The sequence below is a fragment of the Natator depressus genome, chromosome 4 (assembly GCF_965152275.1).
Source record: "Natator depressus isolate rNatDep1 chromosome 4, rNatDep2.hap1, whole genome shotgun sequence".
NCBI lineage: Eukaryota > Metazoa > Chordata > Testudines > Cheloniidae > Natator > Natator depressus.
In genome coordinates, this window is record NC_134237.1 from 39,179,309 (window position 1) to 39,196,729 (window position 17,421).

The 17,421-nt window shown below is 42.4% G+C and overlaps 1 protein-coding gene and 1 long non-coding RNA gene across 10 annotated transcripts in view; one reads left to right on the top strand and one right to left on the bottom strand.

Annotated features, from left to right (window-relative positions):
• LOC141986375 (uncharacterized) overlaps window positions 1-17,421 on the top strand; it is a 143,093-nt gene that overhangs the window by 46,892 nt on the left and 78,780 nt on the right. Inside the window, exon 3 of one of the 7 annotated variants that reach the window (XR_012639264.1) lies at window positions 16,390-16,439. The exons of the other annotated variants lie outside the window; for them this stretch is intronic. This is a non-coding gene — a long non-coding RNA (uncharacterized LOC141986375). The remainder of the gene's footprint in view (window positions 1-16,389; window positions 16,440-17,421) is intronic. 7 annotated transcript variants of the gene reach the window in all.
• Window positions 10,227-17,421, bottom strand: part of PDE5A (phosphodiesterase 5A) — an 87,226-nt gene continuing 80,031 nt past the window's right edge. For 2 of the 3 annotated variants that reach the window (XM_074950804.1, XM_074950803.1), the window contains exons 20-21: window positions 16,309-16,392; window positions 10,228-12,434 (exon numbers count right to left, since the gene is read on the bottom strand). In XM_074950804.1, the coding sequence (XP_074806905.1) occupies window positions 12,297-12,434; window positions 16,309-16,392 (222 nt within the window). In that variant the 3' untranslated portion in view covers window positions 10,228-12,296. Of the gene's footprint in view, window positions 12,435-16,308; window positions 16,393-17,421 lie in introns of all 3 variants that reach the window. The other variant, XM_074950805.1, reaches the window with a different exon arrangement.

The following is a 17,421-nucleotide window of genomic DNA, read 5'->3' on the forward strand; positions in this document are numbered from 1 at the left end:
CACCCTTCCCTCTTTTCTCCCCATCAGCAGTACACTTTCATAAGGACTGTAGAATTGGGCCTAACTGGACTGGGCAGGAGCAAACTTGCATTGCAAGAATTAGGAACAATTCTCGGTTGAGAAGAAGGATATGTTTGATGAATGTACAGGTCTTTTACATTGATAATATAGGACATATTTTCCCCTTGTGTTGAGAAGAATTTCCATAGTTTTCAGGCTGTGACCCTATACAACGATTCTGTAAATTATCTTCTACATGGCTATTATTCCTGCACATGGCTTATAAAAGTACTCTTCAGAGGGAAAAAGTAATGTTTTCCCTCTACTTATAGTATCAAAATAGCAAATGTGAAAGCTTTTACTTTTCAACTTCCATTGGCAGCATCAATGCTAATAAGCTATATCTGGTTTCCTAAAAACAATATTTTCTGCTTTCATAGGGTTCTTTTTTTCCAGAGCCACTTCAATTTGTTTCAAATTTGGTTTGTTAAGAAGCATAACCCAGGTGAGTGGGGATAATGAGAACATCCTTCTAGCGACCATCTACTCAACCTGTTGTGATTTATTCCCTCCAATACTGTAGGTGAGCTAGACAGGAATGACCAAGAGAAGCTAATCAGAGCAGCTGATAGTGGTATCACAGGGCTTGACTCCCATCTTTTCTGTTGGTTCCGCAGCACCTGCCTCAGCAGGGCTTGGATCCTTCCCTCCCGTTTGTCGGTTCCCTTCTGCAGGGGTGGCAACTCTGGGGTCCAGCCTGGGAAGGTATAAGTATGATAAGATAGTAAGATAAAAGGCTTACTGGGGGCTCCAGGCCCCCAGAAGGGGCAGGGTCTCAGGCAGAAGGGGCGGGGCTGGGAGTCAGCCTCCCTCAGCCAGCCCTACCATGCTATCTGGCCTGTGCTGCCTGGGTCTCCAGCAGTGATTTAAAGGGCCCACGGCTCCGGCTGCTGCCCTTTTAAATCGCCAGGCCCCAGGGCAACGGCCGCTTCCCCCCCAGTCGGCAGCTCTGGCTGGGGGGTGGGCAGCAACGTTAAAGTGCTGCCGTGGCAGTGCTTTAACGTGGGCTGTGTACTTGTGGCCACTTCTTACCGGTATGCCATACTGGCCCATATCGGCCCACATTCATCTCTGTATAAGTGCCCTTTGCAGAAATACTCTGCCACATACTGCAGCTCCATTATTTCATTACCTTTTTTTCTGTTGTGGCCTTCCACTTTCTCCATGTATCAGGGATGACCACTTTATATGTGGCCCTTCACAGTCCACCACAGTCTCTTGCATTCCCCTTTTATCAGTTGTAATCACCTGCAGTCTTTCACCCTCCTCTTTTATTGAGGTAATCGTGTGCCTACATTCTCTACCATGTTGTGACAGGATGCGCTACTCAGTGCTAGGATGATGTCTCCTCCTGGCCGTTCTGGGGATTAGCTTCATGAGGTCAACAGCCCTCCCCACAGTTGCATGCCATCTCTCCACCTCTCTCTCTCTGGGTCTGCAGCCCCTCTCTTGCTCCAGGAGCTCCTGGTTTCTCTGTCTGACTCAGCCCTCTGGCCTGGTCACTCAGCATGTTTCCCCCTTCTGGGGTATTGAGGTCCCCTCTTAATAATGAGCTCGGGCAGTTTTCCCATTCACTGCCCAGCTGGTGCCACTTCCCCAGTGCCTGGCAGGGGAACCCAGGTCCACCCTCTAGTCCATGTTCCGGCTCAGGGACCCGCTAGTCAATAGCCAAAGTCTTCCCCCTTAGACCTTATTGCCTTTCCCTGAGTTCTTTCCTTACCTCCTGGCTCTCCCCCCACCCCAGGTTGTCCAGCCTCACAACTCCCTCCTCCCACAGAGTAACTGCAGCCTGTTTCCCAGCAGCCAATAAAGGCAGAAGCTCCCTAAAAGTGTGGGGGCATGGGGGGGAGGGCACTGGCATCCAAACCATGGCCCCACCCCCAATGCTAGCCCTTCTCTCTGAGCTCCCACCCCTGGGCTGCCCCTTCCCCTGAGGCCCAGTCCCCATGCCACCTCTTACCCTCAAGATCCCTGCCCCCCTCCATTTGCTCCTCTCCACCCCCTTCCCCATCACTTGCCCTTAAGGCTGGTAAAAAGTAGAAGGGCATAGCACTCCCACTTTAAAAAGTAATGGGGCCATGGTCCCCTGGCTCACCCTGTTCTTGCACCCCTGCCAGCAACCCCCTTCTGCTCCCAGCTCCTCGGCTTTATCCAGGCCACTTCTTTTCCTGCCCAGCTGAGCCTTTTCTCTAATTAATTCCTGCTCCCTAGCTCTTCATTCAGGTGTAGCCTGGGCAGTCAACTGACCCACCAAGCCACCTTAACCCTTTTGGGCCTTGTGTGGGGTGGACATGATACCACTGTGGGCTCAAGTGAAAGGGGTCTGCTAACTGAAAAGGCAAACCTTTGTGTGAAATTTCTAGTTTTGGGAAACTTCGTGATTCTTCTTCTTCTCCCCTTATATGCAAAGGTAAATTTGTGTGTAATTCTCTCTGGAGCTTGTCAACATGGCTCTTGAATGGGCTGTAAGCGTATTATGATCTGCTCCTTCTCTTCTGGCTCCCAGAGGTCAGCCTCCACAGCTCAACCGTAGGAGCAGCGGCATTGACAGTAGCGCACGCTGACACATACAAGGTATTTCACTTAGTCTCACATTGTGTAAATTGTAACTACTAGCTGGTAGTTGATTAGGGAAAGGAGACTCTCTCTTCCATCCCATCTGGTGGCTATAACTCACAAAAGCTTCAGTTGTTCATAACATCAGTACTGACTCAGGAGAAAAAATATTGGAACTGTTTGGAACATGGAATTTTTATCCCGCAGGAAATTTTGAAATTGGAGTCCATTCCAAAACAGAAGAGAAGTTTGATATATTAAAACATCTCAAACAGTGGAAAATTCTGAAAAGTTTTGAATCAGAAATGTTGAAATGAAAAACTTTTACATCTTTGATCAAAACAAAAATGGTCATTCTGAATCCACATTTTGACATCAAATGCCAGAGTTTCCTTTTGAAAGGTCAGTTCAACAACAGTTTTTGTTTTGACATGTCTTGTTAGGATATAGATATTCAGGCCTGTCTGTAAAGGCCTGTACTTTAAGAATTTAGGGGTATTCTTATCACTTCGCTAGTTCTAGAAGTATAAAAGAAAGAAAGAAAGAATCAAAATCACTGTCTGCTGGTGTAAGGGCCTTCTCTTACTGTGACAGTCTGAGGCCCTGTGCTTAGGCTAAGGCCTTTGGCTAAGCAGCAGAGGCAGCCATAAGCTAGGAAGCGACAGGTCACATCCTCACATTCCAAACTAGTCACATTGAAAGAAGGTGCTATTGGGCTGTTAGGAATACAATCCTGTCCTGATAATGCCTATCACCTCCAGAGAAAGGGAAGTGCCTAGAAAATGTAAAAAGGAAACAGCATCCTGTCTGGCAAGAACTCACTTATCAATACTGGGATGTGAAATCCTCACTTCTGTATTGTTTTGTCATTATAGTTCCTACTTTGCTCTTGTTTGTCTGTATAATCTCTGTCTGGTTCTGTGATTGTTCCTGTCTGCTGTATAATTAATTTTGCTGGGTGTAAACTAATTAAGGTGGTGGGATATAATTGGTTACGTAATCATGTTACAATATGTTAGGATTGGTTAGTTAAATTTCAGGAAAATGATTGGTTAAGGTATAGCTAAGCAGAACTGAAGTTTTACTATATAATCTGTAGTCAATGAGGAAGTGAGTGGGACTGGGACCGGGACCATGTTTTGCTAAAGGGGGAAATGGGAACAGGGAATGAGGGTAAGGAAATTGGAACCATGTTTTGCTAAAGGGGGAAATGGGAACAGGGAATGAGGGTAAGGAAATTGGAACCATGTTTTGCTAAAGGGGGAAATGGGAACAGGGAATGAGGGTAAGGAAACTGGAATCCTGTTTGGCTAAAGGGGGAAATGGGAACAGGGACACAGGTGTAAGGCTCTGTGGTGTCAGAGCTGGGAAGGAGGATACTAAGGAAGGAAACTGGAATCATGCTTGCTGGAAGTTCACCGCAATAAACATCGAATTGTTTGCACCTTTGGACTTCGGGTATTGTTGCTCTCTGTTCATGGGAGAAGAACCAGGGAAGTAAGTGGGTGAAGGAATAAGCCCCCTAACATGTCTCACCAGAAGAAATTTTTCCTCAGAATTGGTATTTTCCCAATGAAAAACTTTGGCTTCAACAAAATCATGTGTTCTGGTGGGAAAACTTTCAACATGAAAAATTGTAACCATGTAATAATTGTAACTAGAAAATGTATACATATTTGGGCCTGGTTTCCAGCAAATTATTTGAGTTTTTGATTTTTAATACTGTACAGAGCCTATAGCAACTCTGATGTTGGGAAGTAACAAATGATGATTTTACTAGTAAGAGTCCCCCACCTCCCCTTCTTCCTGGTTTCCCCCCTATAGAATTGCTGGACCACATGTATTTATAGTGTGACATACCAGGAAGTAAGGTAGGTGCTAAGAAAGACAATCATGCTTACATATCAGTCACTGAACATCCATAATGCTCAGCAATATTAGAGGCTGTAATATGTTTAGGACCAAGTTTTCCTCAGGTTTGTGTGTGCACATATAGGTACAATTGCTTAATTTTTATGTGCAAACTGAGATGTTACAGGCATAGGGTGGTACTTTCAAAAGAACTCAGTGTTGGTCTAACTCTATACCCATTGAAATCAATAGTAAAAGTCTTGTTGAAGTCAGTGGGAACAGAGTTAAGGCAACTGAGGTCTTTTGAATAGCAGATCCTAATGTTATTAATAGCTGATTCAAAGTATGGCAGAAAATGGTTAATATGTAGCACTAAACTGTTAAAGATTATTAAAGCATGTAGAGATTTTAATAAACTGAGATGTTAAAGCACTGAACTCTACTGGATGTAACCAGAACTGCTGAGTCATACTGCTAATATTTAAAGGTGCTTCTTCTTTGGTAAGTGGCAGGGGACTCCCACTATCACTGGGACGTTCTACGGTGGCCATGGTGTGTCACATAGTGATGACTGTGAAGTTCCCAAAGGTACGCTGCAGTTCAACACCTGTGGCTGGCCTGTGTCAGCTGACTCAGGCTCATAGGGCTCAGGCTACAGGGCTGTAGACACTTGTGCCCTGGGACCCTGCCTCCTCATGGGGTCCCAGCGCCCGAGCATCTACACCTCAATTAAACAGCCCCATAGCCCAAGCCTCATGAGTAAGGCTAAGTTTTTGTCACAGATATTTTTAGTAAAAGTCAGGGACAGGTTCAGGGAAGTAAACAAAAATTCATGGTAGCCCATAACCTGTCCCTGACTTTCACTAAAAATATCCCTGACAAAAGGGGTAGGTGGGTTCAGCACCCACTGCTGCTGGGGCTCCCAGGTCCCCCACCAATGCGGTGGGTGGGAGCTCTGGGGTCCCCCTGCCCCTGGGGCTGGGCTGCTGTGGGGTCCCCTTGACCCAGGCAGCTGGTAGCTACAGGGTTGCCCAGCCGCTGGCCATGGCTGTAGCCGGGCAGATACGGGGGGGTCCATCGGCTGCCCATTGCAGTTGTGCAGGGTCCCCCCAACCTGCCTTTCACAGCTGGGCAGCTGCAGTTCCACCAGCCCCCCGCTGTGGCTGGCCAGCTGCAGGGTCCGCCGGCAGCAGCAGGGTCCCCCCACCAGGTTGGGAGCTGGGGGCTGCGAGGGCAGGGCTGGCTGGGAGCTCCAGCCCCAGGGCAGAAAATGTCACGGAGGTCAGTGGAAGTCACAGATTCCGTGACATAATCGTAGTCTTATCCATCAGCCCAAGTCAGCTGATGTGAGCCAGCTGTGGATGTGTAGACATACCCTAAGTGGCTGTGCACTTGTTAGAATATAGTTACACGGTTTTAAAGTGCACATGCAAATGAGGGTTAGCTTAAACAAACAGGCAGGGGTGTGCCACGGTTGTGTGCAGACTCAGAAAATCTGGTACTTAATGACTCTATTTGGAGTGACTGCTGCTTGCATGCATGCTCACCCCTTTTGCCTAGAGCTGCAAAACTCCTAGAGCCAGAAATGCTGCTGCTCAAAACCTAACAAGGCAAAGAATAAGAAGTGCTGAGAAGCCTGTTGGTCTAAATCAGCAGCCAGGGTCAGCAGTCTGCACAAGATTATGCTGTCAGATCCAAGTGTATTTACCCTTTTTTTAAAAACTCACCAGATTAAACTCTTGTAACCTCTGTTATATGACTTGCCCTTTGGGGGCTAATTTTATTCACACAGCACCGTTCACAGCAGCTATATTTGCCAAGCCTACTTTTCTGAAAAATCAGACAACTTGTGACAGGTCCTGGTATGTGTAATTGGAGTGATTTCTAGTGGGAAATAACAGCCAGTTTCTTTTTTCTGTGGTTTTTTGTCTGTTTGTTTTTTGAAAGGAAACACTGCCTTTGGTTTTCAGTTATGACAAACCTTATGGCTAGGAAATTTCCTGACAGTATGGCAAAAATTCTCTAATGCTCCAAAGCAGGATCTCCAGGATCAACAGAGGTTTATAAACAGATGAAGTTAATTACAATACCTAAACAATTAGAGGCAATTTCTTGGATCAGGACAATGACATTGCTTTGTAAATTTATCCACAATAAAATTAATGACCAAACAGCAAAACATAGTTGAGATCTTCCTTTTTTTATTTTACAAAGCATGAAAAACAATACAAAGAAGAGAATGTGGGAATAAGTAGTTGAGTAGCGGTTTGATCATAGAATATTACCTAGCTGTAGATTCTTTCTTTTATCAACTATACAGTAACTAGGACAAACAATTCTGTTGTTGTCTAACTTAAGTGAGTTATGCTGAATAACTATGTAGTGTGGAAAACTGAAGAAGCAAGAACAAATCAACATTCAAAAAACTTTAATACTACTTAAAGCTGAACATAATATACATAATAACCTCATTAGCCTAGTACAAAAATACTGTGCCCAGAAACTATATATTTGTTAAAATATTTGAAAAGGCAGAAGAATACAAATAGACATGCTCAGTGGCAAGTGACAGTTCATTACAATTCCTTTTATTAAACTATAATAGAAATTTATTTTTAAACTATGTACAGTGCTTTTCACACTACATTCTTTAACAGACACATGCATGTGTCTATCATGTTCATACACAGAAGGCTCAAATTCTAACTTCAGTTACACCTTTGTGGTACCATTGAAGTCAATGGGGGCTGGCTGAATGAACTATAGACTGTGCAGGTGTTACTGAGGACAAGAATTTGGTCCAGGGTCTTTATAGGTGTAGGCAAGAATAAAGATAAATTTGTCCCACTCTGCAACTCTCTATGGGGCCCAGTCCAGCTTCCACTGAAGTTAATGGGAATCATTGCATTGACTTCAAGTGGGCATTTGATCAGACCCAATATCATGGAATGGACAAGCTCATGGTGTGGCAGTTAGCAGAAGCCAGCTACTGTTTAGCACACTTAATTAATATACATTTACAAATGGTGCTTAGATACGAATTTCTCCATGGAAACCAACCTTCTCTGTGGAAAACAAGCCTTTCCATGCAATTTTCATTCAACTGGCAATGCTGAACATAGAAATAGCCTGATGTCATAATTTGTTGTATCTAGTAAAATGTCACTAATATCCAGACCCGACTCAGATGATGGCTCTCATTTCTATGAGTGTCTGAACCAAAGGCTCAGAGCCATCTTTTAAAGCAATGCAGGGGTCTGGAGAGTTCTTATGAGGGAGAATAGACCTCATAAGTTGTTACAGACCAGGGATATTCTAGAAATAGCAGAGTGCTTATGGAATGTAGACTGCATGTGATTACTTATATAGGGGACTATTCTACAACCCTCTCAGAGGCCAAACTCCCAGCTAAAGCTAACTACCTAATTCTACCCACAGGATCAGGCCTTTAAGAGATACTCCTTTACAGCTTCATAATTTATTATGAATCATTTGCATTTGCATGAGTCAGCACTCTCTGCTTTGATTCTGGTTCACAGCTGCGATGAGATCAAACCAAAACACTGGTTCAGTGCCCCATAAACTTTTAGGATCTAGATTTGACCTACCTGACTTCAGGCTTCTCTAATGGGCTGAACCAGAATACTGGCACCAAATGCCCCTGAAACTAAAGAATCTTAGATCTGGATTAGATTCCACACCTGAACATGGCATCTCAGAGCCATCCCCAAATGAAATACATTGGGCTGGATTTTCAAAAGCTCACTTTTGCATGCACTTGGGTTGCATGTTCAGGAGGCAAAAGCAGGCTTCTGAAAAACTGAAATTTTTGTTGTAAAGAGAGAGACAGCCCTGCCACTGTTGAATGTTTCACAGAGACAAAGAACTCACAATCAATAGCCTGTCAGCATCCCCACCATCTGAAAGCAGCATGTGGTGACCCACTTAGCTTCAGACTGCTGGGAGACATTAGAGACTGACTGGTTGACGAGATGCTATTGATTTATACTTAACAGTACAAATAGGTAGCTATTAAGAATCTACTGTGTGATTTTTCCTTAGCTGCTTTTACTGTATGTGAAATAATAGGAAGCCTGTTTGTTCTACAGTTAATGTTACAGAGATGGTAACTTGCTGAATAGATAGGTCTTATTATTCCTGCTTAAGATCCTCCCTCTTTTTTTAAGGAGAAGAGCAGGACCACTCACTCTTTAGGTGAATGTTAATATATGTGATAAGATTTTTTTCTTTTGTTTTGGTTTTTTTTTAAGGGGAAGAAAAGAACAAAGGCCTGTATTAAGGGGTTAATTTTGCCCTGGGATGCGAGAACACATTTTCTATTGATTTCAACGCATGTATGCATGCACATCTGAGGGCAAAATCTGGTATCACATTAGCACTGGTCTTTCTTGGTATCTTGATTCAAAGAAATATGAAGAACACAGAAGGCCCAATCCTGCTCCTAAAGATGTCAATGTCAAAATTCCTGAAGACTCCAACGGGAGTAGGATTGGGTCAACAGAGGCTTAAATTCTATCCCAATGTACATCTTGTACAATTCCCATTGAGTCCACTGGGTGCACAGGGTATACATCAGGGCAGAATTTGGCACACAGATCACTAACGCATTTAGACACAACTCCTGATGAAAATAATGATAACTGTGCAGCTAAATAAATTTGTTGGCTTTGAAAATTTCCCTGCACGTACAATGTATTTCAGGCAGAGAATCATTATTGTATCTGCATGGTCACCTATGTTGCCAAAGACAAAAAATATCTGTTATCTGCACACAAACCAACCATGCTAGAGCCCAGAAACAAAAACTGCAATCAGGCAGACTGAAATACGATATAATGCCCTGATCATACTCTGAATTTGCCTAAAATACATAAAACATAAGGCCCTAAACCAATAGTTTTAAAGAATTTGTATGTGGTTTTTTAAAATAAATAAATAAAGATAACATGTATGTTAGGACAATATTTTGACAAAAAAATTATGTAGAATAGAATTCTACATTTGTTACAACATATACTTTCCTCTATAGGGAGAGATTTTTGTGGGGATGTATGTATACCTTAAATATATGCAAATACTATATAACTGTGTATATTTATCAGTGGAAGTAAAAAATGATGACTATGTGGTATTTACATGTTTGTTATGCCAAAGATGTGGCTCCAGCATTCTTCTGCATTATTTAAAAATATAAATCAGGCCATGAAAAAACTATGTTATACACACACACACAGAGAGTACAGCAAATAAGATACAGAATAGTTGGGTTCTTAATATTAATGCTGTATCACTAACAGTTTTATCACTATAGTTGATTTGTTGTGTCATCCCCAATTAAGTTTTGCTTTTGATCACACTAACAAGAATAAACCTATAAATATTTTATCCACACATATATTATATATAAAATAAATGGTTTAAATAAGAAAATAATTATACGTCAGTAACTGCAGTATGCAAATTCCTACAATAAAAAGGAGAATACAGGAAAAAGCACATTCTGAGGTAATCTTATTTATCTAAGGAGCAATAAGAAGTTTTTAAGGGTGATTACTGAGTTTGTGCCTATATATAAAATGTTACATACACACACACACATACATACACCTCGTATTATGTATGCATAGATACACATAGAGTACTGCATATCATAATACTCCAAGAATTGTTCATTATTATTCATTGGACTTAGAAAAAATATTTTTTTCATAGGCAAATGTTTTCAAATTTGGCTGCAATAACAATGTACTGACATTCACAGGGGATCTTAAACTAGAGTTAAATCAGTTGCTACTAACTGGGTTGATTGAAATGCTGCAGAAAACAACAAGAACAGCCTACTCTAAATTTCCTTATTTCTAGAATCAAATAATATTTTGGAAGACTCTGGAATCAAATAATATTTTGGAAGATTCTGAAACACTTACTTAACATTTCCTCTATCTATTATTTTTCGTATTTGAGTGCCTCTGTCTCTTTTGATTCCTTCTAAGACCAGAAGCAGGAGGGAAGATAAACAGAGGCTGTTTTCACAGTGTTTTCAGATGAACTGTAAGCAGATGGTACTGAAAATCTCATGGGGAAAAAAAAGATTTCTTGCAGTTTCCAACTAAAATTGCGGGGACTTAGATGGTTCAGTCAAACTGAATGCACACTCTGAAACAGATGAGGTTTGCCCATCACTGCTGCTGGTATGTAATACAAAATATTGTTGTAGATATGAAAATCATCATCATCTACACAGCCAATGTTGTATCTGCATTTCTGAGAAGTCTTATGAGCCCCTGTCTCATTTTTAATCTACTGATCATGGCTGCACATGGCAATTGTGCTCCCTTTATTCTATTTTTTCGGGGTTTGTCTTGTCCATACACTTTCTTGAATTCATGCCCAGTGGTCTATTAAAAAGAATTTTTTCTTAGGCATTTCCTCTGTTAAAAGAATGATTTCCTCCATATCTGCTGCAAATCCACTGTCTCCGAATGCTTTTTATGCCTCATATAAAAATGTTAAGTCCCTGCAGTATTCTCACTTGCTTTAGCTTTCAGTCTTCCTTTCACTTGTTGCTTTAAGACTTCATCTGGTTAAAAACTGTACCTAGTAGAAGAAGTGCTAAAAATTATTTTTTTTAATAATAGAAAACATTCTAGTTTCCAAAGTTAACATCTGCAATCTCAAGCAAGCCTTCAAAGTGGTCATGGTCATTTTTTTAGTGCTACTAGTCTAGTGAATCAGACTCACTAACAATCTCCAGAAACATCCTCTTTTCTAGATCATATTCTTGAATGAGCCAGTTTTTTCATCACATGCTTTCACAATCACATTCTCCTGTGCTTTTCCTTCTCTTGTATCAGTTTGTTGGTTATGATGACGTTAAACTCATCTGCAGTATGAGTATATTATCAGCAGCTCAATAGTGATCCTGGTTAGCTCAGTTTACTTCTCTTCACATTCATTCTCTGTTTCTCCCAGCCCTGTGTCTGACAAGTTTTTCAAGACAGTCTGTTAGCTACATTGTGAGTTGTGCTGTCGTATCATCTCACTGAGCAGCTTTCACCATCTCTGTGTAATTTCTTGGCACTTCCACTGCAAATCTCATTTAGGTCCCTGACTGTTTAGTAAGTCACAGTATTTTTTTTTAAATTCTCAAAAAGGTATGACCATTTTGTTGAGACATTCTTGTAAAATCATAAGGCATCGGTATAGTATATCACACAAGTCCCTGTGCTTTGTCAACTGGGGCCCAATCCTGCATTCCCATATAAATGAAGCTCTCATTGATTTCAACGAGAGTTTTGTCTGCATAACAATTGTTGGGTTAGGCCTTTAGAGTGAATTTTAATCCCCAAGCTCCTTTTTGCCTCCAGGCTTCTTGCAAGAGAACAAACAACATTGCTTATTACTTATGGTTACATAACAAAGAATAAAAGCGGCAGAAAAGTGCCATATATGGTCATCTTTAAGGTACTGGCCACTCACGAAACACTAAACAACTATGTACATCTGTAAAGTAAAAGGCTTTCAAAGGCAGTTCAGTAACTGTACTCGTCGTACCTCTGTGTAGAACTGAGCAGAGTAAACTAACTCTGCAGTTCTATTTTTCTACTTCACAAGAAATATACAATCATTATACATCATTCACATAAAAATGGTCATGCTATGCTTTTAATGGCAGGGGAAATATATAATTTTAAATATAATAGTGGCAAAGAATACACCAAATCCCTACAGTGTATAGCAAAATGTAGTATCCCCAGATTACTGTAATTTCTGAGTAAACTCAAACTTGTATTTGCTAAATCAGAATCTCAGTTCCGCTTGGGCTGATTGCTTGCTCCATTAATCAGATTCTTCTCCTGTTGTTCAGCTAAGGATTGCCACTTCTGCCTATTCTTTCTACAGCCATCCAGTAAAGGGTAGCAGGCTTCTGATACATGTGTCAGGGCCTGCAAGAAATAAAACAAATCAGACTGGTAATGCATAACTAAAACCACAGTTTTCCTGCTCCTTAAGATGTGCCCATTGGAGGCACTAGACTAGAATATGTTTGAAACATAGGGCTTGTTTATACTAGAAAGTGGAGCTATGTTGGAAAACTGATTTTAGGAAAGGCTCCCTCTCACTCCAATTCCAATATGAACTTAATTATTTGTCCTATGCAGACCAGGCTAATTTGGCCATCTTTATTGCTGATGCAATTACTGATTTAACAGTTACCCAAGGGACATGTGGCCCCAGTGTATTCAGCACCTGATTAAGAAAGGTCTAGAGAAGAGCTGTGTTTAGTAGCCATTCTCAATTACTTTTCATCTCCTAGTGTAGACCAAGCAATAGTGAGTTACTGTATTAGGCCGACATGGACTAATAAAAGTGAAGCAGAGAACAAGTTTTGGAAAGAGAATTGGAGTCAATGTTTGGGTTAGAATAGAATGGATAAATACTAGGGAAGGTGGAGAAACTTCCACTGACACAAAATGTTGATGAAAAATGTAAAATCCATGAACATTTTTGTGATTTTTTTTTCTTCCTCATTTGCAGTCACACGTAATGAACACATAGCCCTTTACTCCTATTAGCTTCTGGAATTCAGTGGGACAGAAGTAATGAGTGAGGGTCCTGTGGTTGGGCCCAATGTCTGTTAAACATATTAAGTGACTACTACACGAAGCACAAGGGGTGAAGTCTGAAGTTAATGAGTATGGGATGAAATCAGTCAGGATTTCACTCATGAAATTTAATTCTCATTCAAACAATAAAAGATGGTGATGCCTGATTCTCCTTTTTCTTATGATAGTTTTACACCAGTATTACTCCACTGGGCCATATCCTGGTATAAATCAATATAGTTCCATTGCCACCAATAGAACTGGGCAACTGGCCTATTGTCTTCAATGGAATTATTACTGATTTACATTGTTGAGAGGAAAATCAGGCCCATTAGGCACAATTCACTGGAATTATACCATTTAAATTTTTTGCATACATTTAAATGGGTTTTAAAATTCTAGAACGGTTTAATCAAATGTCAGCACTAAAGTCAGTGAAATGAGTGAAACACTTTTGCTGTTATTTATAGAGTCACAGATTTTAAGGTCTGAAAAGACCATTATGATCATCTAGTCCACTGGTTCTCAAACTGCGGTTCAGGACCCCGTTTTAATGGGGTCGCCAGTGCTGGTGTTTAGACTTTCTGGGGCCCAGGGCAAGAGCCTGAGCCCTGCGGCCTGGGACTAAAGCCTGAGCCACACCCAGCGGGGCCAAACCCCAAAGACTTCAGCCCTGGAAAGTGGGGGGCTCGGGCTTTGGCTTCAGCCCTGAGCGGCAGGGCTCAGGTTACAGGCCCCGCACCTGGGGCTGAAGCTGTTGGGCTTGGACTTTGCCCCCCTCCCCTCCCCTCCCCTCCCACCCGGGGCAGCAGGGCTCTGGTGGGCTTAGGCTTCATCCCCCTTCCTGGGGTCATGTAGTAATTTCTCTTGTCAGAAGGCGGTCGTGGTGCAATGAAGTTTGAGAACCCCTGATCTAGTCTGACATTCTACATAACATGGCCCATAGAATTTCACCCAGTGATTCCTGCATCAAGCCCATTCACATGGACTTGATCGATTTTTGGTAAAATGGTAAACCAGACATTCAGTGCTGCCAGCAGCATGTGTGACAAACTCCTAGGGACAGGATGAAAGCTCACGAAAGAGCCAATGAGTGGGCAGGCCGAAGTTACAATTGTGCTTATTGTTCATTTTTACAGTGTTAGAACACTGGAGAGTGAACTGGCTCCTTGTTCTTTTCCAAGTGACATTATATGAACTGATTTGTTGTTTCATTACGTGTTATTCATTAAAAAAAGCAGGTAGAGTCCCCACCCTTCTCCAAATAGAATAAATCTACAGTGGATCTGCTCCAGACATAGCTCTTGCATGGGGCTTGCCTGCACTGTTAACTTGAATGACAACAACAAAGCATATGTCCTAGCCTAAACTTTCTCCAAAGCTGGGCTGTTCCATGTATTTACCTGTAGGATCCTGGTGCTCTCATTTTCTCTGCTCCTTAGAGATACACCAAACCCTCTTTTAACCTGGATATAACAGGACCCACCTGGCAGCATGAATCAGCAGAAATAACTTTTCGTCCGTATGGTCCTGCATTCCTATATAGGATCCTAGAAGCTGCCACCCTGCTAGAGTTTCAGTTCCTACCATATGAGGTTTAGTGGCTCAGTTGTGCATTTCAGGCACAGCCCTGCACTGAGCACAGCATGGAGCAGCACTGTCCCAAGGTAGCATTGTGTCTCCTTCAGGTACAACGTCTCCCAGAGCCCCTGCGAAGTGCAACATCCTCATAAAGGGTGGAGTGTGCACCCCCCTTATATCTTGATCAGTGCAGGAGATGTCGTTGCGTACATCATTTGGGTGGCGACTGCCACTAGCCAGGAGCATGCCTTGTTCTCAGGGGTGCTCAACAAATGCAATTTTGTTATGAGCACAGGCACAAGAAGGAAGTGCCTTGTGCTCCCCATTCCCTCGCACACCCACCCAAGGGATGGGCACAATCTGGCCCAACATATTTTGATAACTAGTTCACATGAGACCCAGTCCTCCTCTGGACATTTCAGAGTGGTAGATTTCCCTAGAATTCTTGTGTTGGGGCTTGGATTGTCTTCCCCCTTTGTAAAAGGCCAGATATTCAGCCCTGTGGACCCTGAGATCTGTATGGATCACAATGCATCTGCAGAAGTACACGTCTCTTGCACAGAGGCTCTGTAGTACACAGCCACTCAATCCCCTACAGCTGCCTACCTTCCACTAGAAGGAGCTGTCTGGGGCTCTCCAATAACAATGGCCACTATATTCCCCTGATGTTGGATTTCCAAAGCATGGAATGAGAAGCTGCACACATGACTGCTGATTCTGTCCTCAGTAACTTGATCATTTGTCCTGTGAATTTCAGAGGCATTAGAGAGCATCCAGCCCCCCAGCCCTGCCTCTTCTCAACCTGCAGATGTGCAATTCATGTAAAGTGGCTTTGAAGTGGGCACGGAGAATGAGGGATGAATGTGTGAAATCATCTTGCTCCCACTTCCAATGGATAGATTTTTGGGGTTAGGTTCCCATTTGCTCCCCAATTTTCAGATCTCAATAACTTCACCCAGAATACAGGATACAACCTGAGGAGGTTTTCCTCTAGTCTCAAAGATAGGAAATTAACTAAATTTTAATATACAACATAATCTGAGCAAGTACCTGACTACGCAGCATGCGATTTGTTGCTAGAATGCAAAATGTTTCAATGGGTTCTGTCATGTTGCGTGTGTATAATCTGAAACTTGGTAAATATCCAAGTTAACATAATAATGGTTTGCGCTTGTGCTGCATCTCCCACCCCATGATTTCAAAGCACTTTACAATCCTTAATTAAGCCTCACAACACTCCTACTGTGAAGTAGATGGGTACTATCTTATAGATGGGTATAGTGAGGTTGTTCCAAAAGCACATGGCAACTTGGTGGCAGAGCCAGGAATAGAACCCAGGGATCCAACTCCTAGTCCCCAGGTCCAACAATGCCTCTCCACCTGGTTTTGCAATGATTACAACAAACCACTTCAATCAAATAAGTAAGCAGGTAGTGATAAATGTTGAAATAGTCTTTTGACCAGACTGAATATTGAATAATAAACAGTAAAGGATTTCTCATATATTATTCAACTACAGAACAGCAAACTTGGTTCTAACTTGAGCCTCTGCACTTGTTGCAGGCTACAGTACTCAGTTCTTGTTTAGTTAATTGTACAATCCACAAAAAGAGTCCCCTCTCAAATAGAGTACCTCATAGAGCTCTAAACAAATGGCATCTATGAATCCAACTTGCATGCTGGGAATTTTATTTTTCTTCTCTCTGTTCATTAGATCCTGAAAACACAAAAAGAAGTATTCAGTTTTCACGGCAAACACCCAAGGTGAGTCAGCTCTATATTAAAATAAGTTTTAAAAAAATCCAAGAATAGTAAGAAAAGTAGCAGCACAATATGTTGTCAAGTAGATAACTTGGCTGCATGAACTACTTCTGGAGTCTTTTTCCTGGACTGGCAGTGTGCAGATCATCTGTGGAGGCTGAAGCCCACTTTAAGAGGGTGAGATGAGTTTGCACTACTCGTTAAGAATTTAGCAGCACTACCAGCTACTTTGGAGGAAAAAAACAGTTAACCTACCTTTTTGTAACTGTTGTTCTTTGAGATATGTTGCTCATGTCCATTCTATTCTAGGCGTGCGTGTGCCCGCGTGCGCGGTCGTCAGAGATTTTTGCCTTAGCGGTATCTGTAGGGCTGGCAGTGGCGCCCCCTTGAGTGCCTCGCTCATGTGTCGGTATATCAGGCACTGCCGGCCCTACGCCCTCTCAGTTCCTTCTTGCTGGCAACTCCGACAGAGGGGCAGGAGGGCGGGTAACGGAATGGACATGAGCCACACATCTCGAAGAACAACAGTTATGAAAAGGCAGGTAACTTGTTTTTTCTTCGAGTGCTTATTCATGTCGATTCCATTCTAGGCGACTCACAAGCAGTGTCAATGGAGGTGGGCTCAGAGTTCACGGTTTTCAGCATGCAGCACTGCTCTGCCAAAGCCAGCATTGTCCCGGGCCTGCTGAGTAAGTCCTGGGCCAAAAGTTTTTACAAATACGGCACTTGTCCTTCATGTGTGATTTCCCCTAAGCACTTGAGGCAGCTGCTATGGGAGTCACTTACAGGCATAGGCCTGTTACAGTCCATGCAGGGCTTAAACCTGGGAGACCAGGGCATGCCCTGCCTGGGTCCAAATCCCCGCTGGGACTCTAACTTCTAACTACTAACTACACTTAACAACTACTTAACACTAACTACTATAAACAAACTCTTTACAGGGCCCTAAGGCTTGAAGTCAGTAGAAACGAAGCCGCTAGCACTT